At 40.4% G+C, this 25,496-nt stretch overlaps 1 protein-coding gene across 2 annotated transcripts in view; it reads left to right on the top strand.

Moving 5' to 3' along the window:
* Positions 1–8,796, top strand: part of NUBPL (NUBP iron-sulfur cluster assembly factor, mitochondrial) — an 86,522-nt gene extending 77,726 nt beyond the window's left edge. Inside the window, exon 10 of one of the 2 annotated variants that reach the window (XM_049825507.1) lies at positions 7,862–8,796. In XM_049825507.1, coding sequence (XP_049681464.1) covers positions 7,862–7,866 — 5 coding nt within the window. In that variant the 3' untranslated portion in view covers positions 7,867–8,796. The remainder of the gene's footprint in view (positions 1–7,861) is intronic. The other variant, XM_049825506.1, reaches the window with a different exon arrangement.
* The last annotated feature ends 16,700 nt before the right edge of the window (positions 8,797–25,496 follow it).

Raw genomic sequence — 25,496 nt, 5'->3', positions numbered from 1 at the left:
CTCTACACTAGAATTTTAAAATGTGTAAGCAAACTTGTCTAAATTTGTTATTTTAAAGCTTAGATGTAGTTGGTGAAAAGGGAAGTTTCCTTTTCACAACTGGCAAGGAAGTTACTAACAACTAAAACAACCCTGCCAGAAAAAAAGAAAATTAATTGTAGAATTGTGCATGTGTGAACTTAGAAAGTTCATCCTCAGCAAAGGCACAGAATACATAAGACTGTGCTAAAGGATGTGAAGGTTTAATGGCCAGAGTTCTCTTCTGGTGAAGCTTGAGACAGTCCCCATGGAGAAATAAACAGTGCTGGTAAAAGAATTTTGCTTTTGGTATAACATTGTCTATGTTAATGTTTCTGTCAGCTTAGTTGTTTAAATTGTGGCCCTTTTTTTAATAGTCTTCAATGACAAAACTTTGTTACGTACTGTAGCAATGGAATATTGCTGTACTCGCATGTTAGCCTAAATGGCAGAGGCTAGTCTAACAGAAAGAGCAGACACACTGCAGCAATTGGGAGTGATCTAAGATCCTCTACAAGAAGCTAATAATTTCTTAGTTTAATCAACAGTGAGGACTTACAGACCCTTCAGGAGATAATTGAGAGTCTTGGGAGCATTTTCCTCCTCCATCAAGCTGTGGAGGTGGATTGGCTGATGAAGGTTTCATTTTTTTGCTCACCCAAACATATGAGAGTCTCTAGACAGCAAAAGCTTACTAGGAGAATCAGGAACACTGCTAAAATGGTAGAATAGGAAAAACGGTAGGGAAAAAGCTAGAACAGGGAAAACAAATGAGGAATCACTGAAACCAGGTGGAATTGATCATGCTGAGGTGTAGGGGAATCTCCTAGGGATCATGAAATGAACCAGCAGCAAAACAGGTGTTTGAAAGAAGCATCCTGAAACTTGTGGATAAGAGGGCTAGAAACACAGCAAGAAATATAGAACATGATTAATTGCAGCGGAGTCATTCTTCCACCAAATGAGTTGTTTAAATGCCCAGTGAACTCTCTGTCAACACTGGGGTAAAAGGTAAGTAGAGGTTCCTAAGAGCTCTAACTATCTGTGAGCACAAAACCCAGAGCAGTATGAGACAGTTGGTGGTTATCTTATGAGAACTTCCTGCTAGAAACTTTCGGGTATATCACAGCCTTGATGGCACAGTGGATTTGTTAATACCTTGCTAGAACAGGCAGGGTAGCTGTGACCTTTGAGCACCAAACTCCCATCTGTCTCAAGATGAAGGAAGCAGCTCAAGCAAGTACAAAATACATTAGCTGTACCAGTGTGTCCATTTACCTTCTAAAAGCTGGGGAGTCTTGTTGGGATAGACGTTTCAGGGAGGAGACATGCTGGAGGCTGAGGCAAGCAGTAGGTAGGTGGTATCTCTGATCATCTTCTCTTGGGAATGGGGTGATAAAAAAAAAAGAATTGGGGAGGAGAGATGATACACCTCTAAGGTTTAGCAGGGATAATGTATTCAAGGCAGCAGAGGAGTCATGAAAGAATGAAGTTTACATTTCACCTTCTTCCCCTTCTCCATTATTAAAGAGATAGTGAGCCCTCATGCCAGAAAGTATAAAGAGGATGGTTGCTTTTGGAAAAAAAAACAACAAATTTGAGGAAACACATAATGGTCAGTTAGTTCCTTAGTGTTTTCTTGCCACATATTGTTATGGAAAACCTTTTGAATCTATTAAGGAAAAAAACTTTGAGTTTACCCTCTTGTTCTGTAAAAATTGAGTGGACTATATGGGGAAAGCAGGGGAAGATGAAAGGGAGCAAATCCAACGAATCATATATAGCTTAGAGGGTTGGATCCCCAGATCACACAGCCTCTTGCAGGTATGCACAAACTTACATGCGGTGGGGTCAGGAATTTATGACTTGGGTAGGAGAAGAGCCAAACTTGTCCTGGAGCAAGGAAACCAGGACCTGCGGCTGGAAAACATGCTTAATGTCATCATGTCCAGCTTGCGATAAAGACCAGTGTATGATACAAACCCCACGTACTTCTTGGGGGATGTTCTGTTACTGTCTAGTTCACATTTAACAATGTGAAATGGATTCAGCCCTCTTGCAGATTTCGTACTCACATACATTGGTGAAGGATTTTGAGACCAGTAAATTGCACACAGATCTATAAGGGGAGAGAAAAAGCCCAGTCAGGTGGAAAGCAGAAGCACAAGGCATCAGCAGTCTGACGTAACAGAGGAAAGTTAAGTCTGGTTAAAAATCCCTTTTCAATTAAATTAGAAATGTTACAGACCTTGCTGTGGTATTATCCAAAGAGACAGGTGGAATTTGTATTTCGAAGGACTTTTTTTGTAGAACTCTATGAAAGGGTGATGTTTAAGTAGGGTAAAAATGTACAACCTTTTAAAGCTTGCAAGAAATAGTTGGAGAAAAATTGAGGTAGTGGTAGCAAATAATGTTTGCTGTTGTTTAGCTGTCATCAATAATTCCATATAAAGAGTGGTCTCTCCAGGGTGTGATGTCTTTAAAAGAAAAGCAAACCCTCAAGAAGACTGCATGATATGATTTATAATATGCCTTATCATCAAGGCTTCCTTTGAATGATCACAGTAACATTTGGTATGTGTAGGTTCGAATCCTTCATTCAGGGTGTCGATAGTACAATGCATCATCAGACCCTCATTTATGCTTCACTCTGCTGAAGAAAATGCTGAGTGGTAGGATAGTCTGTTTGAATGATGCTACTATATTGCATTTGAATTGCAGTGTTCTACTTAACAGTTTTCTGGGCAGGATGTCTTTTGTGATGTACGTAATGGCACCTGAGTGATGTACATGCATAATGGCACCTTGGGGCTAGCAGTGTTTACCAGCTGAGGCTCCCTCAGAGGATGGCTTGGCTTTGCAATCGCTGATATATAGGATTAACAGCAAATTTCCCATGAGCACTGAGGATTTTTTTTTTTTAGGGATTAGATTCAGGAAGCATCCAGTTTACCTACCCATCTCCTCTATTTCATGTTGTAATTTATGGATTGACTTTTATCGTTTCATTAAGTCCCCTTTCTGGGCTGAGACTTCATTGCAGCTTGGCAGGAGTTGCCAATACATGCAAAGAAGAATCTTATGGTAGAACTGCCCAGAGGAGGACAGAGTGGGAAAGGCTCTGGGCCTCTTGCAGCTATCAAGAATTTCTCTGGGTCACGTGAAGCTTTTATCTGAAGTGGAAGTTCATTTAAAGCTGTGTTTATCATCATGCTTTTAGTGCCTTCTGAGTTGACCACAGTAAAATACAGACATCGTAGGGCAGCTCCAGTCATGCACTGAAGGTTGGAGTTGTGTCAAAGTAACAAGCAATTTCTGTGGAAATTAAAGCTATTTAACAATCTGATTGAACTGGAAAATGGACAAATGGACTGTGGCTGAGCAAAGAGGGTGCTAATAAGAACAAGAGCTATCACCTATCATTATTTTCATGCAAATGGTAGCTGAGTCTAGTATTTGTCCTTGTGATAGTCACTATTTGATTAGTTGCATATGGTTGCTAGTTTCCTTTAGCAATGAATAAAGTATAAGGCCCTAACAGCTCAGTTGAGCAGATTTAAATACCTTATCCTTCTTTACAGGTATAGTAGCATCCACAGCATTTGATATTCCAGATGGTTGGGACTTGCATAGATTCTCCCTTGGATTGCTGGACTGGATAAAGCATCTTAATAGTCTTGAAGTCTTTTAATCACAAATAGAAGTCAGAAACCATGTCAGTACTGGGATTTATACTCTATGGTATACTTGGCCCACAACCAAGTGGTGGGATCAGTATACTTTTTCTGAGTTGCTGTTCTGAAGCTGTTTGTATGCAGTGGTTTGGGTGAAGGCGAATGAGGTATCAGCTCATACCTGTTTTGCCTTTGTTGATGGGTAAATCGTATTCTGTATTTGTGTGGTCATTGCACCAGACACTGGAAGCCACTGCAGTGAGCTGTTTGCAGGCTAAGATCTGCACTTCAGTGAAAGGCAAACTAGCAGGTCAAGCCAAGCCAATCCAATCCATGAGAACAGGGCAGAGTCAGCTATGACCTGTACGGTCAGTTTGCAATAATCTTAGCAATGATGCATACTTCCCTCAGGGGTAAGATTTTTAGGGAGAATGAAACGCCATAACTGAAGGGCTCACATTTCTCTGGGATTACTGTAGGGCTTAATTAGATGAGCTAATAAAAAGACTTGCAGTTTAAATCTATCCCATGTCTATTATCCCATGACAGAGTAATGAATCAGTATGTTCTGATTATTTAGGCTAAGTGGGACTTTTCAGTCCTTTCCCTGATGAACTTCATTACAAGTTCTCCATTTCCTAGTCCACGATCTATGCTGTCATTAGTCACTTCATCATCTACCATGCCTTCTCAGTCCTAAGGAGGTTTGTGATTTAAAAAATGCTGTGCTCTTCTGGCAGTGTTTGTACCAGTGTTTGAGAGGTAAGCAGTCTCTCACGTGGCCATTATCCATCTCTTTCGACTCTGAACATCACCTTCCACCTCTACCTGTGCCCTTCCCCAGTGCTGCTCTCGGACCCCATCTGGGCAGTGTTCATAATGAACAAGCCTGGTTGGGTTTTAGGGCATTCTGTCTTCCTGTGTGCTTCTCCTTCATCCTCTCGAAACAGGGGGAATGTTTGGCTTCCAGCTAACTGATATGTTACTGTTAAATATCAAGTTGTCCATCTGTGAAAAAAACTTTCAGAAAGATTGTCTATAAACCATTCCTTTAGAGCTTCCAAACCATAAAGGGAAATACTGATCTGTAAAGCACACTTTTATCCTATTAAAATGAAAATGGTTGTGAGTGATGAGTAAGAACTCATCCTTTACTTTTTCTCCTCTAGCTTTCCACCCAAAAAGGAAGTAAAAAACCCTCTCTGTTTTCAGTTGCAATCCATTTTCTTTTGCTTAGTAATGACGGAGTAAACAGCTGAACTGAGCTGTGCTTCCCGTCTACAGATGCCCCATTGAAAAGACATGAGTAGGAGGAACCATTCAATACATGTAGGGGTTTTTTTATGTGATGAAAGGCGTATTGACAGTCACTGACATTCCATTTAGACCTTTCACATATGTTGATTGAGAGACAGGTCCTCACTCATAGCTGAATGATTTGTTCAAAGATAGGAAACTAAGGCTCGAAACAGATTATTTTGTCAAACACAGGTTACTGGTAGAGTTTTGTAAGGACATGTATGGGATGCTGGTCTGTTCAACATATGAAGTAGTGATCTAGGAAAACAAAAAAAAAAAAGATGCTTAGCAGGTAAGACCAATTGCTGATAATGCTAGGGCTAGGTACTACTAGCATGCTGGTTACAAAGAGTTACACCAGGAACCTCCTGTTATGAAGCGACAGATCAGCTACTTGGCAAATGAGAGTCAGTGTACATTGTGAAATTGTTGCCCAGATACTCATTAGCAGTGTTTTTTTTTTGGGGGAAATCTAGTTTATTGGGATTTTGACATAGGGTAACACACAAGCAGTCAAGTCTTCCAAGCAGGATAGCTCATTGCTGTCTAGATGGTTATGGAAGTCTTGTGTTCCAAGGACCCTTGCCAATGGTTTCTATGGCTGGATCAAATGAGACTCCCTGAACTGCTCTATAGCTCAGTTTTAACAATGCAGCTAGTCCATGGTCCTGTATGACTGCTTCAGCATATGCATGATCCGTTGCTGCTGATTATCTTAATTTGTCTTTAGAACACCTCCCATCTTAACTATGTACAAAACCACTGTCCTGTGTTAGTATTTCTGCACCTACAGGAACAATTTCTATAGTATATTTGTAATTCTGTGTACAATTTGGTCAATTCTGGAGCAGAAACAGCCTGGACAATCTCTAGAAAGGGCCAGATTTTCTATGCAAGTTTTTAACTGACTCCTTAAAACACATGAATTGATCTACACAAAGTGGGAGCTGCCTGTGGGACTCTTCAAGACAGTCCAAAATTCCCGCCTGGAGCGCTCCTACACCAATTAGTCAGACATTTAACTGCAAAGGCAGCTTGACTTCAGTCAGTCACCTTATTCAAGTTGGTCCATTATCTCATCTAGGCAGGTGGCTAGCTGGGGAGTAGCTAGACCACCCAGGGAATTAATAGCTAGTGTGGTGGGCGTTGCACATGGGCACAGCTGTGCTACCCAACGGCACTGCAGTTATACCCATGGGAGAAGTTTGAATTTCATTCTTGTGACATAAGTTCTGTAGTTCTTGCCACAAAGTCACACATGTGGGAGAACACAATTCTAGCTTGGTGTCTGCATTCCTTACAAACTCAGAAAATTGTGACATTAGTTTTAAGGTGATGCGAGCACTGAGGCTGGGAGTGCCGGAAAAGAAAACCCTACAAGTCAGAAGTGAACCCTAGAAGAGAGGAGACACGTTTGGGCTGCCTGGCCCTGCAAAAGGCTGGCACCTGGTTCAGACCAGTGGCAGTTTGTGCAGGTGGCCCAAGCGAGAGACAGACCTTCTCTTCCTGCCCCTCAAGCTCTGGCCTCAGGCGCATGTCAGTTCCTTCACTATTTTAAAGGCTCATCAGGATAAACAAGGTCTAACTGGAGGCTAGAGCCATCCAAGAGTGCCGCAGGAGGCAGGAGAGATCGGTGTGATAGGGAAGGAACACTGTGGTGATTTCTTCTAGTAAAACAGGGATGGTTGACAATGTTGGCTCCATATGCAGGCTTATTTGAGAAGATGAAGTAGCAGCTTCAAACAAAAGCAGAAGCAAGCTGAATAGCAGGGGAGTTTTCTCTTGTACTAGACAAACACAGAACGTGATGCACCAGCTGGAAATTGAAGCATGACATTCAAATTATAGATAAGGTGTACATTTTTAACAATGGAATTAACCTCTGGAACAACGTACAAGATATATAAATATACACATATACAAAGATACTCTTTTAGTTGAAAATCTTTATATCAAGATTGGAGACCTTTCTAAAAGGCATGTTCCATTTTGACTACAAATTGTTGAGCTTGGTACAGGAATTCTTTGGTTTCATTTTGTGGTTTTTTTCTGTGTTGGATTTAGGCAGTGTTTTTATACATGTCTCTTGACATTATATTTATGAATACTTGATGTTAGGCTGATCACGGTCCTAGCTGTGCCATGTTTTTGGAGATGTTAGAAGAAGTATACTTATTTGGGTCACTCCCAATAGTCTTTACAGTTCTGTGCTTTTCTGCCCTCCAGTTGACGGTATCTGACCAGATGCCATGGGTTGGTGTGAAAGGCAGATTTTGCTGTATGGATTCTAGTGTTGCAGAATTAGTTCTTTCCAATACCCACTTCAGTCTTTTGGAAAGATGGGTTTTTTTGAAAATACTTTAATTTTTAATGTCTGTATAGGAAATTCTGTAGTGTAGTCTAGTCCATAATTAATTAATTATTAAAAAAAAATTAACGTCATTGTTTTCTCTGATACTCTATCTCAATCCTGTGCACGGTGCATCTCAGTCTTCAAGGTGAGAAAAGTTTCTAACCGATAGCAGTTTTGGGACTAAAGAGTCTCCTTCCTTCTCAACACTTCTCCTCCAGAATGTTGATTTTGTTTGCTGTTTAAGACAGCTTGTTCAGTCAAGTTCTATTCTTGGAATAACACCAAAGTTAAATTTTACATGCCCTTCCTCCCAATATTTTAAATAATGCTTGTACTTATTTTATGTATTAATGCATCATTTTTCCTGAACACAAAACTGGCTAAATCGAACCCATTTATTGTAGCATTTTTTTCTTTTTCTTTGAAGGTGTGTGAAAGAACATATACCTAACAAGATGTGAAATACTCCTTTTGATAGAAAATGAACGGTGCTAAATATATGTTTCTGTTTTTACAGGCTAAAGCCTATCTAAAGATAGCTATGGAAATAGTAAGACGACTGCCAGTACCTCCCGCTTGAAGTGTTTATCACTGAAACTTACCAAACAAGCAATTTTTTGGTGTGACCAATGCAGAAGAGTCCTGCTACCTAATTATGTGGATGCCATATTTTAGTTCTAAGAACTTTTTTAGGAGTTAATTTACCAGAGGTTAAATTATGATTGTGATATTTACTGTTTTTCAAATCATTGTTTGGCCATGTCCAAATGGATTGAAGTATGCAAAAGATAACTGACGGTATTTAACTGCTGGACTGTAACATCATCAAGCAAGAAGAGATAAAGTATATTTTTTTTTGCATGTGTCCTGTTTTAAGGTCAAGATAAACAGGTGCCCCAGCCAAGCAGAATGATGAAAGAGATGCCAAGGCATAAGTGCTCCTTAAAAAATGACATTTGCCATACTCTAATTTCTGTCAATTTTGGTTCAACTTTTTACTTGGTTAACTACCAAGCTCACCTTAAGTGCTGCAAAATTTTAAGAAGCAAATTCAGTTATGTAACTGCAATACTTTTGTGTGTTCATCTTAAAATAAAAAAAAATCCACATATACTCTGAAGAGTTCTTGTGATGGATCATGAACAAATCCATTCATTATTGGATAATGTTTGATCATGAGGCGATTCACAGTTTAATGGAGAATGGATTACGTGACCCTGAGGCTTATTTCTTGACTGCTTTGCATTATAATGGACGCAGACAGAAGACTAGGTAACCAAGGTCTTCACTGAAAACCACACGGTGTGCCTGTGCTCAGTTTGCCAGGGGATGCAAATGATCAAGATAAATTAAATTTATTATTGTATATTCCTATTACAGTGCAGCATCTTGGAATTTGAATATAAAGATGTATTTTTGAAGTAAAGAAAAATTTGGTCTTCAAACTGCGTGGCCTTCTGGTTTGTTTTTTCATTGCCTTACATTTTTGCAATCTTTATTTTTGTGTTGGTGTGTGGAAGTGGAATAATATGCCTTCAGGGAATGAGTTTCCATTTACAATTAGATGTTTGAGTTGACATTTAGGCTTTTTCATTTACACAATCAAGTATGGCTATCTTAAATGTACATCTTAACCATACAGTATTGGGAATTTAACCATACCAGAGACTTGTGCTGTTGACCTCTGTGGGACAAGATTTTCCTTGTAGTCCAAATAATTATTCATGATTTTGGATGTTATTGGCTTTTCGTATTGAAGTGATACAACATAAAAAGTTGGTATATATTTGCATATTTATATTTTATATTTTAGTAATATGTACCCAGAATTTATATGGAAAAGCTAGACACAAATTCTGGGTTGAATTTCAAGCTTAGGTGATTTTGTAAACATGTAAACTATATAGTCCAAAACTGTTGATTTTTTTGCTTCAAGTCAATCTCCAAACCTCCTCGCCGGCACCCTCCCCCATGAGACCTCATATCATTGTTCAGCTTATTCAGTAGCATATTATCCCAGGCCTGTAGAATTGCCACAAATATTCACTTCCTTTCAGTTGTCTAATATATTCTACAAAAATGAAAGCTGGCTTAGTGTTCTGCCCTTTCTTATTGTATTGATAATGTATGTGGTTTTTTATGTGAGCATGTGAGTTTTATCTTTACACATATTATTTATTAACTTCTGCTTTACATAGTGTAATCATTGATATGTATGTCTATAAGTAATCCTGTGGTTATTTTGGCATAGTATAATCATAAATTTCATAGGAAAACCTGGGATTTCTGACTTTATTAGCAAAAGACTGCGATGGTTTCTGAATTTTGGTATTTATTATTTTTATTCTGTCAAAAAGAATGTACCTGACACCCAGTTCATGTTGAGACTGGGTGAACAATCAGTATACAGATATAAGGTTGGTTGTTTTCTGTTCCTTTTCTTTCTCTATTTCTTGGGTTAGTTGAGGGCTGAAATTTGCTTTCAAATGTCCTTTTGTTTTTACTCCTTTTTACATATTTTTTTCCTTTTAATTAAGTACTGCGGTTTTGCTCTGTTGAATCTTTCACCTGCAGAACTATTTTTGAATGCCTTTATCCAGAAACTGGTTATAATGATTAAATATAGTTTCTAAGCCAATCTGAAAATTCATACTTATTTAACATTTTTGTGGAAGGATTACACAATGTAGTAGGTGACACCTGATTTATTGATTAAAAATTGTCAGTCATTTAAAATATATATATATATGTGTAATTGTACACAGTAGGAAGGACTTTTCTGCATTTAAGGACAGCAATGGTCAAACCAAATTTAAAATGAGAAGGTATTTGCTTTACTTCCCTCATTCTCACGAGTGAAAAAGTATCTGCTTCCCAGCCCTTCTCCTGCAAAGGAAGTGAAGGGCACTGACACAGTGTTATTGCTACTTAATGTTGTAGAAACACATACTCATACTTTTTTTTTATTCTACACTACACTGTTAAATACATATTTATGAATTCTAGTCAACATGCTAGATTTGAAATCGTAGTTCATAAAACCCGTGGTAAAAGTTATTGGACTGGGGGTGGTGGTGGTTGGATCAGTCAGAGGTTGAGCAGGAGACAGTGGCATTTAACCATAGTTTATAAATACAGATTATAGACTTGACACACAGGGTTGTTTGCTCTTTTCAGCTCCAGTATTTTACTTTCATCTCTGTGATATTTCCTAGTGTACTAGTATGTTTTTTCTAAAAATGCTAATCCTAACAATAGGACCTGGCTTTCCTGAGCTGTATTGGTAGATGCTCTTTGCTCAGGAGCAATGGAGACTTACTGCAAAATTACTGTGATCGTGGGTTACCAGCACAGAATTATTAAAGTTCGTAGCACTGTAGGCTGCAGATTCATGCTGCAAAATCCTACAGAGGAAGAGAAAGAGGAAGGCTGGAAAGGCACAGAGCCAAGCAGGCGGTAGCGGGTACAGAGGCAAATGTCAGTCTCAGGTTACCTCCTGTGTAGGTTAAGAGCAAGATTCCCAAGATCGCCTTGCATCACTGTTAGAGTTATTTTGGCTTTCACGATACGGCCCTTTGTATAGTGACCACGGTTCTTGCGTTTGCAGGTAGTTCGTGTTGTTTCTTGGGTGAGGAGCGTATGGGCTGTGTCTTAACACGGTGCATTTCCTGGCTTTCACAAGTTTCGGTTTTGATGAAAACGAAGCTGAAAGAGGGTATAGAATTGTTTGTGGCAGTGAAGTATTTTGCTATAAAATTTTTACTGCTACGTTCAGGTCATTGTGAACTGTTCAGCCTTTGAGACTATGGCTTGTGCAATTCTTCAGTTGTTAAATTTCTCACAACAGCAGCAAAATTTTTAATTATTTGTAGCGATGAGAGGAAAGTAGTTTGCAAATCAGTTTTTCTCTACCAATTCAATTTGAGGTTAAGCTACAGCCCATTTTAGTTGCTCTGATTGGTGATCATGGTGATGAAATAACGTTAATGCAGAGAAAAAAATGGCAGAAGCGGGTCATCTTCAATATATTAACACCCCCCCCACCCCCCGTTGGGTCCAACACAGCACGTGAATCCCCCCCATAATATCTTTCCCCTAGTAAGAATATGGTTCCACCTGGACCTGCTCAAACTCCCTGTTGGGTTTTTCGCGCTTGTGGTGCGGTTTGTGCCGATTAGAGCAGGCTTTGATCCAAGGCAGGTGCTGCATACTGGTTTGTTGGTAAACTTTGTTCAGGCTAGTATTGGGCCCCCTAATATAAACCGAAGGCTGCAGTCAAGGGGGGAAAAAAGGGAGCGAAGAAGGGGTGAATCTCATGCCAGTAGGAATATCTCCAGGTTCCCAGAGACACTGCTGTAATAACACTGGGTTTGCAGGTGCAAGAATATATGTGGGAGAATAAAAGCAGGAGAGCAAGAAGAAAGGAAAACCCTTCTGTTGATCAGGTGAAAGATTAAAGAGCCGTGAGAGGCTCTGTGGGCTACAGAACTGATTTGCAGATGCTAAGGCACCAAAGATGCTGTGTGACAATATAAAGGGGATTTTGGTACTTAATTCAGCTGTGCAAAGCTTCTGTCGGAGCATCCCCAACCCCGAGACTGGCACGAGTTCCGTACCCGAGCACCCACGTTGCAGGGACTGCTCCCGTCCTTCCAGATGTCATTGGTGGGGGTAGGATCTCCATGCTTACTTGTCCACAAGGTTTGCAGTATTTGCCCAAGGTGCAAGAGACTTGTTCTACGCCTGGCATTGGCTGAGAAGATTCAAATCCGTAGCTCCTAAACTTAGGAGAGGTCCTCAGCCCCTGGCTTAGTCTTTGCTAAGGACCGTCAAAGAGCATTCATCGCTTCTTCTGATAAAGCTGTATCGCTTGTGGAAGAAATAAGGAACGTTGTGGTACTGTATCGCTTGTGGAGGAAATAACATTGTGGTAATCACAGCTAATTATTTTTTAGCCTACTGACTTGGGCTGGACTTTGATCCTTGCTCCCAGCTTTATTGGAGATTTTTACCTAACGAGTCAGTGAATAAAATGATCAATTCTTAGGGTAATGTCTGGCATTGTAGCTGCTTGCAGCCTTGAGAAAAGGCTGGGAGGTTCTGCGTTTGGATTTTGATACCCGTGTATTATTTTAGTTTCTCATGGACGCATCTGGGCCTGTATTGCTGTCATCATTCTTACTTAACGGGAATGCTTCCTAGCAGAGATGGTTAGGTGGAAAGGCTCCTGCTTAAGGATGCTTGACAATAAGATGGATCTAAATTGCTGATTTAATTTCAGAATTGATTTATAATGGCAGTTATAATGATGATTATATTTTATTTTGGCAGCATATCAGCCAAGGCACCGGTATGTCAGCCACATATCACAAAAACACAGCAAAAGAAAAAATTAATTCTGAAAGTAGTTTTCAGACTAAATTTAAGACTTACCTTTTTTGTGTGCATTCTTTTACATTATACAGATATTAAATCTGAAGAAAAGGTATATTCAAAAGTCTGTATTTTTCCATTATCTTCACATATTCAGGGAGGCTTTTTTTTTTTTTCCCCCCGGCAACAAGAGAACAGGCACAGCTTGTCATTCCTTATGCACCTATTCCTCTCAGTTTCTCCATTTGCATGAGTCTGGATCTGAATACTGACTTTAATCAATGCAAATAAATGACTTCTCCTAGGGAGTACGTGAGTCTTCAAATGAGCTAGTGGGGGGAAGAACATCTGTTGTCCTTCAACATCATTTTGAGGGCTTACAGATTTATTTGAAGTGTTTTCACTCACACCACTGGGGTTTTCTAAAAGTTGTGTTATTTCCTGTGGTCCAGAGGTTTTGTCGTTCCTATGAGAGAAAGGCAGGAGACTCCCCACACTTGCCTCCCTTATGTATGCTTCCAGTTACTAAGCGAGGTCTGTTTTAAGAATACAAACTTCTGGTTACTTTTTCTGAAAAGTGTTAGCTTACTTGTAATGACTTTCTAATGGTACTTAGGAGTACTTTTTTACTTTCAGGGATATTTTTTTTTTTTTTTTTTCCTCAAATTAAGCTTGAAGAAATACTATAATGTATTTTTAAAGCCCAGTTTGGCTGCATATCTGGGAGAAATGAACAGGGTGAGAAACTATCTTATTAAGCCAAGCCCGTATTCTCTAGATTTAATTTTGGAGTGTTCCTCCAGTGTGTAAATGTTTCAAATATTTTTACATCTCATTAAGGGAAACTGTTAAAATGAACAGAAGTTCAGGAGCCTGAACACTTCCCTGCTCTGTAAGCAGTAAGCACTGTGAGGGTGGCGTGAGATCTGTCTGTAGGCTGGTCGGACGGGCCAGGATGAGTTTACATGTTGTTTTATCTGCTGAATCAGGAAGTTTCTACAGGTCTCTTTTTAGAGGAGGAATTTCCATATAAACGGGCTTTTGTCTGTGATACCTTGAGGCCTCTAATTAATTACATTTCAGATGGAGTCGGGAGGGTTTGAGTTCACACTCCCTACTTCCTTCTGCAGGATAATAGGACCCAATGGCTATTTTGGAGAGTTACTTTTTAAAACCAGTGTTAAAAGGCTGGGAAAATGTGCCTTGTAAGCATCTAGGCTTTGAAAACTTAGTCTAATAAACCCACATTTATTCGTGAGTGCCAGCTCTACTGGCATCTCTTTTGTAATGCCTTAATATCCTAAGCTTTTAGAAAGCCTGTGAATTTGTTGCTCGTTTGCACGTTTTTTATAAATGCGTGTTTTACAGATGCATTTCTTACTAACACAGACCCTGCTACTTCACTTTCAGCTTAATTCCTCTATAGTGTAAATAAAACTCTTTTTGTAAGGCAGTTTTCCGTGACTGTTGGTAATGCATCTAGAAAGTTATTCCTCTAGAGAAAGAAATGACAGGGCTGTTTGATGCTGAATGCCTTCTTCCCTGTTGGGTTAATAGAGGAAATTGTAGTTGCTGTCTTGGTGAATGTTGTTGGTTTTGTTACCCTGATGGGAAATATATCTTCACTAATACAAAATGAAACAGCTGATAAAATGCCTTTTAGTTATTAAGAGCTTGTAGCTCATGAACATTTCAGACAGTACACACTAGGGTAATTTATTTAAAATATTCTTATTTTTACACTTTTTAAGTATGTTTTTTAAGAAAGCAGTGGCAATAAAGGCATTTGGACAAACTCTCTGCTGTTGAAATGGATCGCTTTCCACTGGCTGAAATGGTCTGCCATTTTCACAACAAATGTGACTCAGACAAGTATTATTCAACATCAGTGCCTGTGCACAGGATCCTGTATATGAATCTGCAGTAGCAGGTGACAGGAGGGAAGAGGGATGATGTACTAGTATTTGCCTGGAATGACCTCATGCCAGGAGGCAATAGGAATTTGTCTGGCATAGCAAAAATACAAGCAGAATTACATTTTTAGGGAAAGCAGATGGGTCAGGGCAAAGCAGGGGATGTCTTATTAGTTTGTAAATGTGACAGCCATATGAAAGGAAATAAAACTTTTATACTGTCAGAAATAAAACTGGGAACGCATCTGTCCCAGTTCTGCCAGAAATGTACAGTTGGCAAATACGTCACCTGGGGTGCCTGGCACCCCGGGGACACGTCGATCCTGGTGGTTCAGAAAGGTGTCAGGACAGAATCATCAGATCTCTGCAGATTATCTGGAGTCCTCATTTACGACACAATTTCTGCATGTTAGGGAAACTCTTGAAAAATACATTTACAAGTAAATAGTTGAAAACAGTTGCCACAGAATGTTACTTGAGAAACAGGATGTCTTAGTTCTTGGTCAGTCTGTTTTATAGCAGGTAACGTACCATCCCAGGGTGGTTGTTTATTAAGCTTAGCATTTTAGCTGTCTTTACCACAGGAGCTGAAGTTGAATACAATAGCAAGATATATAATCACAAAGGTACTTTTCCCGGCACTTGGGTGATACCAACAAGCAAGGAGTAATTTTGAATACCTTACTGAATTACTGTACCAGAGCTTAACATACAGTAACCTGAAGTTTCATCATATTCCAGTAATTTTTTTCTTTACAAAGTGTTTCACATTGCCTTTTCCAGCAATTTACTACTGTCAGTTGGTCAGATAAAGATAACAAGATTTATGTACAGGGGCTCCTATAGGGAATTTCATGCTTTGAAGTGAGATTCTCTAACTTTCTTCAAAACAAAATGGTGAATGATAGGGTTGTTCTTTATCTTCTGTTTAGTTTTCAGGAACTACAGTCACCATAAGATAAGATACCAGTTGGACATAATTTTGGATAGTCAAATTGGAACTCTTCTACCCAGGTGCTAATCATATCTTGAGAATACAAATGCAGAATCATCATGAAGCTCTGGTTTTTTTTGTATATGAACGTCTGTATTTTACCATATCTGCATTGGCATGGGATCAATCACTGTGGCAGATAAAATGCAAAGGACATTTGATAAGCTCGTGAGTGAATTGTCACGGTTGAGGATCATGAAAACATACCTGTGGAACCCAGATTTCTGATGCAGCATGTGCATGCGCTGACACTGGAGGAGCCAGCAGCATTCGAACAGTGCCATGGAAGTTTTCACCTCCTAGGTGAGCTCCAAACTCATGCTGTGATTTGCTATTGAGAAAAGTCACACCCTAAACCGTGTCAGCGTTGAACCTTTTTACTATATGTTCGCATGTCCCAAACAGGGGAAGTGACTCACCAAAATGTTTATTCTTCACATTGCGATCTACTCTTCCTAGAAGAACAGGGATCTATTTACTCTGCAATGTATCAGTGCTGCTTATCAGACTGTACAATATCCCTGCTGGGGCTGGTACTGGTCAATATTTGTTGGTAGCTGGTGTTCTGTTTGTAGAAGGACAGTAGCTGTGTGTAATACTTGGGAACCACATTCTTACATTGCTGCACCTGGCAGTTGTTACGGGCTATGATGGTTGCTTTGATTTACTTTCCGTCTGAGTAATGCTGCGTTACGTGTAGGCAATGTGTAGCCCTGCAATTCTAAAGTGTTCCCATTCCCAAGATAAAATCCTGCACCGAGAATGACCCTCTAGCAATGGCATCTTACCCTTGTACCTCCACTATGTGGGAAGAGTTCTGCGTGGGCACTGGGAGCGTGTGGCAGAGCCGTCCACTCTTCTCTTTGCCGTGAAGGACTTCTTTGGGCCTGTTGGGACACAGAGATAATTGAGGGTCAATAAAGTGGTATGAGGAAGTAGCCTTCCATGTTATGTTTGAACATGAAACTAGTAAGGGAGGAAACTTGGAGGAAAGCTGGAACCTCTCTGCTGTTTTTCTGGCCTTTTCACAAGGAAGGCTTCTCTTTTGCAGCACTGTAGATTAGCAGTTTTAAGTCACATGGCTTTGATAAACTGTATTTTTACTATTTGTATTATTGTAACCTTAAAAGGTAGGTGGGCTTTCTGTGCACATTTCATCAGTACCTATGTTTTACTGCATCACTTTGTAAAATAGAAAATTATTTTCCCCCTATATGTATAATGAAAATGCCCAATTGTGCTTTCATGCATTGCATGCAATACCTCTCCTGATTTCCACTGGGGCTCAACTGCAAAAACAGGAGAAGGAATACACATGTGATTGGTTTCTGTTTAAGTAATTGTATGTTTTGAAAAAAACTTTACCATTCTAATGTATGCTTGTCAAGCAATACTCAGAGCAAAATGTGAAGATGTTTCTAACTAATGCTTTTATTGTTCTCCCAAGTTCTTTTGAAAGTGTGTTATTCATAAACTTTAAAAAGAACTGTTTTCTTTTAAGAAGCGGCCGTCTTTAATATGTTCAACTGAGAAACAAAACTCAAAAAACTGTTTATGATACAGTTTTATAGTTTCTGATGGGGCATATGAAATGCGTATTTTCTATAACCTCTGCTCTGTAGCTTAGTGCCACTAAGATATGAAATAATAGAGCCGGACATGCATGGAGAAGAAGTGGTCAGCATAAAATGCAAAGGGGGTGATTTGTTGTTTGCATTTCAGCATACAGAAGGTAAGAAGTTGCCTGCATCTCAAAGCCAAGCTCTAAGAGTAGTGATCTCTCTGCAAATTAGAAATATTACGACTTCTAATCCCTAGTTGTAAAAAAGAATTCATTTCACTCCTGTGATGTGTTGTGGAGAACCGGATCGCTGTCTCTCTGTAGGAGGCCAGTTAACAGCTTGACAAGACTGGCAGCAGTGAAGTTTCCTAGCAATGAAAGCCTCAGTCTTCAAGAGGATTATTGCATTTTGATTAAGATCAATGTATTTGCGTTACTGTACACAAACAGTTTGATTCGACCCTTGACCTTGCAGAATGTCGACCTCCAGGATTTTGTCCCACGAGACATCCGAGACTTTTAATTTGCCAGGTGGTCCAAAAATCATCGACTGACCTCCACTCTGAGGTGCACAGCTCTCCGTATGCGTGGGGGTGGCGCGCTTTGCAGAAGTTGCACTGATTCATCGCCTCTCCCAGGAAACCTCTGCCTGGCTCACTTCAAGCCTTACTTCCCCTAAGGGAGTTTTGAGCATTCATGCTCTTTTAATGAGCTACGTTGGAAGATACTCTTGTGAAGCAGCGATTCCACAAGAGCAGAAATACTGTCAAAGCTAATTCATCCTGGAGCTTGTATTAACTGCTCATTACCAGTGTTTGTCATTATGTTTTCTTCAGCTGTTGTTTTGGTGTAAGCAATGTCAAGTGATCTGACAACAGCAGAAAATCACACTGCTTTCGGAGGGTTAGATGCAGTTTAAGTGCATTTCTGGCAGTTGGCAATCATCTGCAGGCTAGCATCTCTTTATGGGGGACGCCCAAACCGATCCAGGTTTCAGCCCCAGCGGCGCCACGTGCTGTGGTACCAACGCCGTCGTTTCGCTTGCGCGGTGCTATTGACTCGCCCCGCTTCGCGCAAAGCGAAGCGCTCGTCGCAGTCTGGGCCAGCGTGGTTCCGAAGGCCCTGCGAAAGCGGCGCTCATAGGGACCGCAAAACGCTGTGCCCGTGTTGGTGTTTGTAACGTGCACCCTGGACCAACCCCCGTCCTCGCGTTACGGGGGCTCGAAGCGCTAATTCTCTCCGGAAAGGGGAAAAACAGCCCCCTTAATTCGCACTTTAATTCTCTGTGGGTTGTAAATCCAGTCCAGGCGTTGCAGATCCCTTTTACACCCTGCCCAGCACCGCCTGCCCGTTCCTGGGGGTTGCTGAGAGGTGCGTGTGTCAGGTGTGATCGGCTCGGGTACCACTCCGGTGGAAGGGGAAGGCGGTGACAGTTTTCAACGAGGGACGGAGCTCTGCCCGCAAAGGCGAGTACCGGGGCTGCGTGGGAGTACAGAGATACACCTACGTCTGCGTGTGTTTGCAAGCTAACCGCAGGCATTGTTTCAAGAAAGGTCCCGTGGAAGTGTGGTTTTCACTAGGAGGCGAGGAAGAGGGAGAGCAGAAGTGTGGAGCTGTGGTTGTATAGGGAAGCTCTCACACATGTAACTAATGCAATAATTCTCCAATTCAGAAATTTGACCCACGTCCTCTCTTCCAGAGAGAAAGATCACATTTTTTTCTCACAGTGACTGTGAGAATCACCCTTCCTGCCATAACTTCCTAAAACAAGGGAATATTTCCTTTCGTAACTTTAATCTCGCTATTCCGTCCGGGGATGAAATAACAGCCTTTACTAATCTAAGAGAAAGGAAGTGGCTTGGGGGCAGGTTTTTTACCCCTAAGGCTCATTGTACATTGCAGGCAGCTTACAAATCACAGATATGTGCTCCATCAACAAGGTTTCTTCATAATAAATTTTCCCCTCCAAAAGTCAGTGACTTTCTTTTCATTGACTTTCCTTTTGCCTTTCATTATTTAAAGTCCCCCCCAAAACCCAAACCTCCCTGGTTCCTACCTTTTTCTGCTTTCTTTAAATGACTAAGTTATTCAATGGAGAACATTGAGCTAGGTCTTAGGTATAAGTCCTAAACAGCAGGAGGCTTTGGAGCCGGCAGCAACATTTGGGTGAAGACTTTCAGAATGCACCAATCCAAGCAGTACAGTCATTTGAGGTAGGTTCCATTAATTTAGTTCTTCACCAGAAAACACCCTTTTTTCTTGGCTTTATCATCATGACAGATACCAAGAACCTTATGTTCCTTGATAATTTCATATTTAATGCTTATCCATACAATATCTTAAAAGAAGCTTTTTAGAAGACATTTATTTATTATTCTAAAATATGTATATGTTTTTCTTTACCTTTTCAAAACAGAATAAGTAATATTAAGGCTTTGGTTTTTAAATTGGAATGAATTGCAGCTTATTTTCTAAGGATTTTTGTTCCAGATTTTAGTATGTTGTATACGGGGTCATTGTTAAAATTATTTCTGCGGTTCCTATTAAGTGCATGAATTTGAAAGGCTTTGACAAAAATAAATAGGTATGCGGTTGCTTCAGATCTTTTGCTAAATATATGATGATAGGATATATAGCACATATAATTGCTTCTAAATCCAACTAATTGATTGTGACTATGTTTTTGTAATGTTCTCTTCTAAAAGCATACAATTTATATTTTAGGATATGCTGCAATTTACAGTTATAACAACATTATTTTGACCCAGCCTATGCTAATATCGAGATTTCAGAAAAGAAAAGGGAGCGATTCTCCACCCCCATTTCAAAGCACAGTTGGTGTGGCTTGGTAAAGTACCACAGTATGTACTGAAGAAGAGTTTTGCCTTGCAACCTCTGGGTTTCTTTGTCTAGTTTTGCAATGGTTTGATCAGATGCCCCTGGAGTCTTCCCCCGAGATCTACAAAACCAAAAGATTTGTCACAAATGTTAGCAGCAGAGGCAAGGGAACTTAGTAGATGTGTCATATGAGAAATCCGCTCTGTTATATTGCTGAAATAAAATACAAGGAGATGGCATAGATCACAGCTTGGATTAAGTAGCTGTCACCAGGAGGAAAATTGCGCTTTAGCCCAATTTTGTAACGTTAGAAAAATACACAGAAGGAATGGAATTATCTCAGTCTCTGATACAACCACCTTAAATACAGTTTGCACAAAGATATCATTTTCATTTGCATCTTGAATACTTGATGCCTGCATACCTAGAAGGTATAATATTTCTACAGAAAGTACCCACGTACTCAAATTTGGCATACAAAAGAATCTCAGCTCCAGGGAACAAACAGGTCTGAACTAACTGAATGCCTGTGAAGAGATGTAAACCCGTCTCTAGGAAGGGATGCAAACCACGCTACCAAAACTATTTGGAAGCTTTTTCAGTCCAGATTCGTCTGTGCCTATAATTTCAGCATTCGTACAACAGTAAGGCGTTTGTGTAGCTACTTTTATGTAAGGACACGATACTTGGTACATTTATTTATGTATTATGCCTAATAATACTCCACCTAAAACCTGTATGCTTTCATATTTACTTTGCATATAGGCCTGACTGTAAACATCCATGCTAAACGCCTGCACTGAGGCATTGCGGGTGTCGCTGCCTGCACCTGCGTGCCGTGGAAGTTCCTGCTGTCCCTCACGCGCCTCTGTGGTAACCCTCAGTTTGTTTTAGGGAACAAAATGTACTTCCGAAAGAGCTGTAATAGGAGAGATACCTTCTTCAGCTCTTACGCTGCAATAACCAAATGAAGGCCCTACCTCAACATTTTTGAAGAATTCAATTTTCCTATTCCTTTAGATGGGAGCACTTTTCTTTCTCCTCACCACCATAGCTTTTTCTGTTATGCCAGAGATAGTAAAAGAAGAAAAAAGTGTGATTTAATATTGCTTCCACAGAACAATTAAAATACTTTTTCTATTAAAATGGTATTATTTACATTGATTCAGCTGTCTGGATGTGACTCATGTAAGGATGGAAATGCATTTTTATAAAATAGGGGGCTGCCAAACAATTGGTTTTGAAAACGGTGAGTGGAAAACACTTCTAAAGAGGAAAGGTCATCTTGAGCGTTTATGAACAAATACTGCCAGATATTCTTTAAGAACAATAGGTAACTATCCACCCCTTCTATTTCAAAATTGCTTGGCACGGCCTTATTCTAGTATTTTCCCCATGCAAACAAACATCTAAAAATGCTTCTGCTTATGGTCATTAGCATAAACACCTTCAACAACACATTGAAAGTGACTTCTACATCTGGTTGCCTTGTAATTTATTAATAAGCACATGCTGTTTAATAAATTATTATTTCTTGTAAAAAGCATTAAGAATTTATGTTTGAGATTTTTTTTTTTTTCTTTTTAGAGAAGTGAGAAAATAGTCTGGAGTTTGATTTTTTTTTTTTTTTTTTTTTTTTCCCCCTCTCTCTTCGTATCTGCTGTAGATACCTATATTTTCTATCAAGATACCAGAGAGCGGGCAAAAGGGGAAACTGCAAAGGTCAAGGAAAACATCTTTTCAATACAGTGAGACGGTGAAATGCTGAACAGGGAACACAACCCTGGGAGGTCACCGTTGACTGTGAATAATTTCAAGAAGCAAAACCAGTACTCAGTTTTGCTTTATGATTTTGCATTAGAATGATGGCCTTAGCGTGCAACACTCCAGTCATCCAGATTTTTTCTGATGGCTGTTACTGATTTTTTTTCTTTTTCCATACAGAGATGTGGTTGGTTAGAGCTTACATTTTTACCACTTGGATTTGTGTTTCAAGGTTACTTCCTTGTGGCTTGGGGCTTTGATGCACTAGGTATAACCTCTCTGTTTCCAGTATGCTTTTATGCATGATATACCTCCTTATATGCATGGCATACCTACTAAAGAAATTATAATTATCAAGCTGGCACAGTCTGTCTATGGCCTGTCAGGGCATCTGGACATTTGCTGAGTATTGATTTTTCTGCACAATGTGAATTAATGGAAAATTTCAAATCCTGAAGTCTCTTCTCTGACTTACTGCTTTAAACAGCATTGCAGAGGGAGCATTATCAAAATAGGGATCTGAGTGATTGATGAAGCAGCCAACTGTGTGAGTGCCTGGTGTATTTGCACAAGTTGGGACAATTAAAGCTACGCAAGAAATGAGAACTGGCACGGAAGTGCAAAACACTGTTTTATCTAACTTGAAACCAGATGACTTCAGACACCAAAAGGTTCCTTTCCTGTGGCAGCTTTCAAACAGCCCTCACAGACTTCAGCTGGCACCAGCTGATGCTGTGAAGAGAGAATTCAGTCATCGCTGGCCTTTTCTGGCTTTACATCCAGGGGAGAAAGAGGTCAGAGTGGCTAAAATGAAGTCAGTATAAGGTCTCAAAAAAGTTAACACTTTAAAACATGCGTTTTATATTCCTCGATGTGACCTCCAGTTCTAGGCAAACAAAAATGAAGGTGAGAACAGAAAGTCAAGAGCTAAAATTGACTCGGAGTGATCTCAAGTTCAGTACTGCCAAAACTGAATTTGCAAACCATCAGGCTGCATAAAACTCATGATCTGCTTAGGGAGAACTAAAACACCAGCCAGCCAATCAACCAACCAAAAACACCTTTTGACTTGCCTGCGGTTTTTGAGACTCTATTTGACACTGTATTCACAGGTTTCTGCAACTGTGGAGAATAGAACCTTACTATTTTGTGTTAATGGAAGTCAACATAATGAACTCCCAGAGCTGCAATATAAGGGGAAGAAAATTAGGAGTGTTTTAATGGAATTGTGGAAGTTGGTAAAATTGCAGGTTGCAGAGGTACAGGGCAAAACCCCATTGCTGTTAAATTATTGCTTAGATACTGACAGAAGGGAATAGCTTTCTGTAGCCCTGTTTTAGCACAGCTGCTCTGGCCCTTGGATGAGTAAGGTTGTAAATAGGGCTGATCTGTGAAAGAGGAAATCCTGTGGCAGCAGACAGTGGCTGCAGTGTGACAAACTATAAATACTAAGGGAACGAAGATCTCGGACAGAATGACTCTCGGAAGGAGCTCACCTGTCTCCAGAATTAGATGGACCAGAGTGAAAAAATGAGGGACTTGGCTGCATGCAAACGTCTTCCTCCTCTCTGACATCAGACAAACGCAGAAAATTGCCCTCCTGGAATACCACCCCTTACCGCAAGCTGTGTATTTACTTTTGCAGGAGGCCCAAACCAGCCTGGGTGCTGCAGGGGGACCAGGCAGGGGCAGGGTGCTGGATGGGTGGTGGTTCCCAGCGCTGCGTCCAACTTCCTACCGACCCTCGAATGAAATGGCTAGTGAGGACTCTATGCAATAACCCAATTGCTCTGATTTCTGCTCTTTTGTACCAAGCAGGTCACTACATATGACATTGAGGCTGAAATAAGCTGCATTCCTGAGGCATAAGACCCCGGGTCAGCTGGTTGGGAACCTTCTGGAAAAATAGTATTTCATCAGTAAGTGGTGACTGAATAAAACCAAATCTTCGCATGTTAATTTCCATTTCTCTTCCTTCCCTCTCTCCAGTGCCTGTCCTCCCCTCCTTCCTACCTTCTTATCCCTTTTGTTCCTCCAGTTACCAGTACTGCAATCTCCCTGTGCCTATAGCCATCTCTTAGTCCAAGTTTTGCTTCTTGCTACACTGACATCAGGTGTTTTGTGAGACCCGGGAAGGAAAACCTACCCTGAGAACTAGGAGTGACTTTATGTGACTTAAATACAACCTCTGCGTCTACCTTTTTTGTCCATGTAATTAAACTTTTTTTTGTTCTAATTGAAAATATCTACAAAAAGGCTCTCTGCCTTTGTTTCCCCAGTCCTGGGCCCTGCATCTGTTGAGCTTGTAAATATTTTAAATGTAAAAAAATTAAATTTGGTTATATATTACTAAATTTTTATCTTCTCTTAGAATCCTTCATCTTGACAGTGCTCCTACTGCCCTCAGATTCAGGCATTGTCTCAAATATGCACAAGCAACTGGAGAGGTAAAGGGGTGACTGATCCATATGAATTTACTTTTTTGAGGTTTTGTTCAGGGTTTTTCTTCATACGTAATGCTTTCCTATTTGTACTTCCTCTCGCTTTCTTTTTCCTTGGTCTGATGAAAGAGTGCCAGCACAAAGAGCTCCTCAGTAACAACAGCCTTTGTGTGCGGTGAAGGGCAAAGAGGCGAGATATTCCCACCCAGGATAGAGAGAGAGATGAAAGGAAGGCCACACAAGGACGCATATTCACAGCATGAGCATTAATAACTGGTGTCTACTAAACACGTAAAGGTTGGTGTTTCTGGCCAAGTAAAATGTCTTGGTGGCAGTTGCCAAGTGAGTCAGTGTGTTTTCTATATAAATTTAGAGGTATGGCCGAAAATTGCTGCTTGTGGCTAGTGACAGTTCGCCACCAGCTTCCCACACTGTTCATACGTACGGCACATGTCCCTTCCACCCGGAGAGCCTGGGGTGACTGGCTGTTCACACAGACTAGAAAAGCACCAGTTTTTAAAACGTCTAGCCGGTTTCCATCTCCATTAGGCTTTGGTGCACCTAGTTTTGACCATACCTGTTACGTGTCACCAGTCCCTGGGTACTCCTCAGTCATGGTACCCCCAGGCTTTCTGGAGATTTTGTAACTATTTAATAAATGGTGAGATAATGGCTATTTGAAATACTGATCAGATCAGTGAGTAAAAGTTGTTTTGGGAGCTCAAAGCACCACTTGCTCCATGCCTGTGAGGAGCAGTGCTGCTCCCCTCCTCGGCTCCCTCACAGGTTGCATCTGGGATAGTAGCCCTGCGGTGTTTTCAGACTGCTAAAAGCAGTGACCTAGAGCTGCACGGAGCGAGGAGAAAGAAGGCGCTGCTGTTAACCACTTTGGGGCTCAACTGGGTGTTGTGAGACTGGGTCGCGATGCTCCTAATGGTGGTGGAAAGAGAAGCAGTGATGGAGGGAATCACGTCTTCACTCCAGTGTCCTTTAATGAACCATAATCCAGTTTGGAAGCTTATTTCTGTACGCTAATAAAATGGAATTGCATTTCTGAAAAGTGTGAAGACCAGCACAGTATGCAGACTTTTATAGTGCAAAAAAAAAAAAAAAAAAAAGAGAACTTCATAGCCTCTTTTACTCTAGTAATCACTGCTGTTTATTAAGTCTTTATTGTCTCTAAATTGAAGTAATACTGTGAGCTACTTGTGCTTGCTGCTTAGTTTACTTAATTGTCCAGACATTTGACTCAGCACTGACTAACCTAG

Source organism: Accipiter gentilis, chromosome 22 (assembly GCF_929443795.1).
Source record: "Accipiter gentilis chromosome 22, bAccGen1.1, whole genome shotgun sequence".
NCBI lineage: Eukaryota > Metazoa > Chordata > Aves > Accipitriformes > Accipitridae > Astur > Astur gentilis.
The sequence above is the reverse complement of the archived record's forward strand: the minus strand, read 5'-3'. Positions and strand labels throughout refer to the sequence as shown.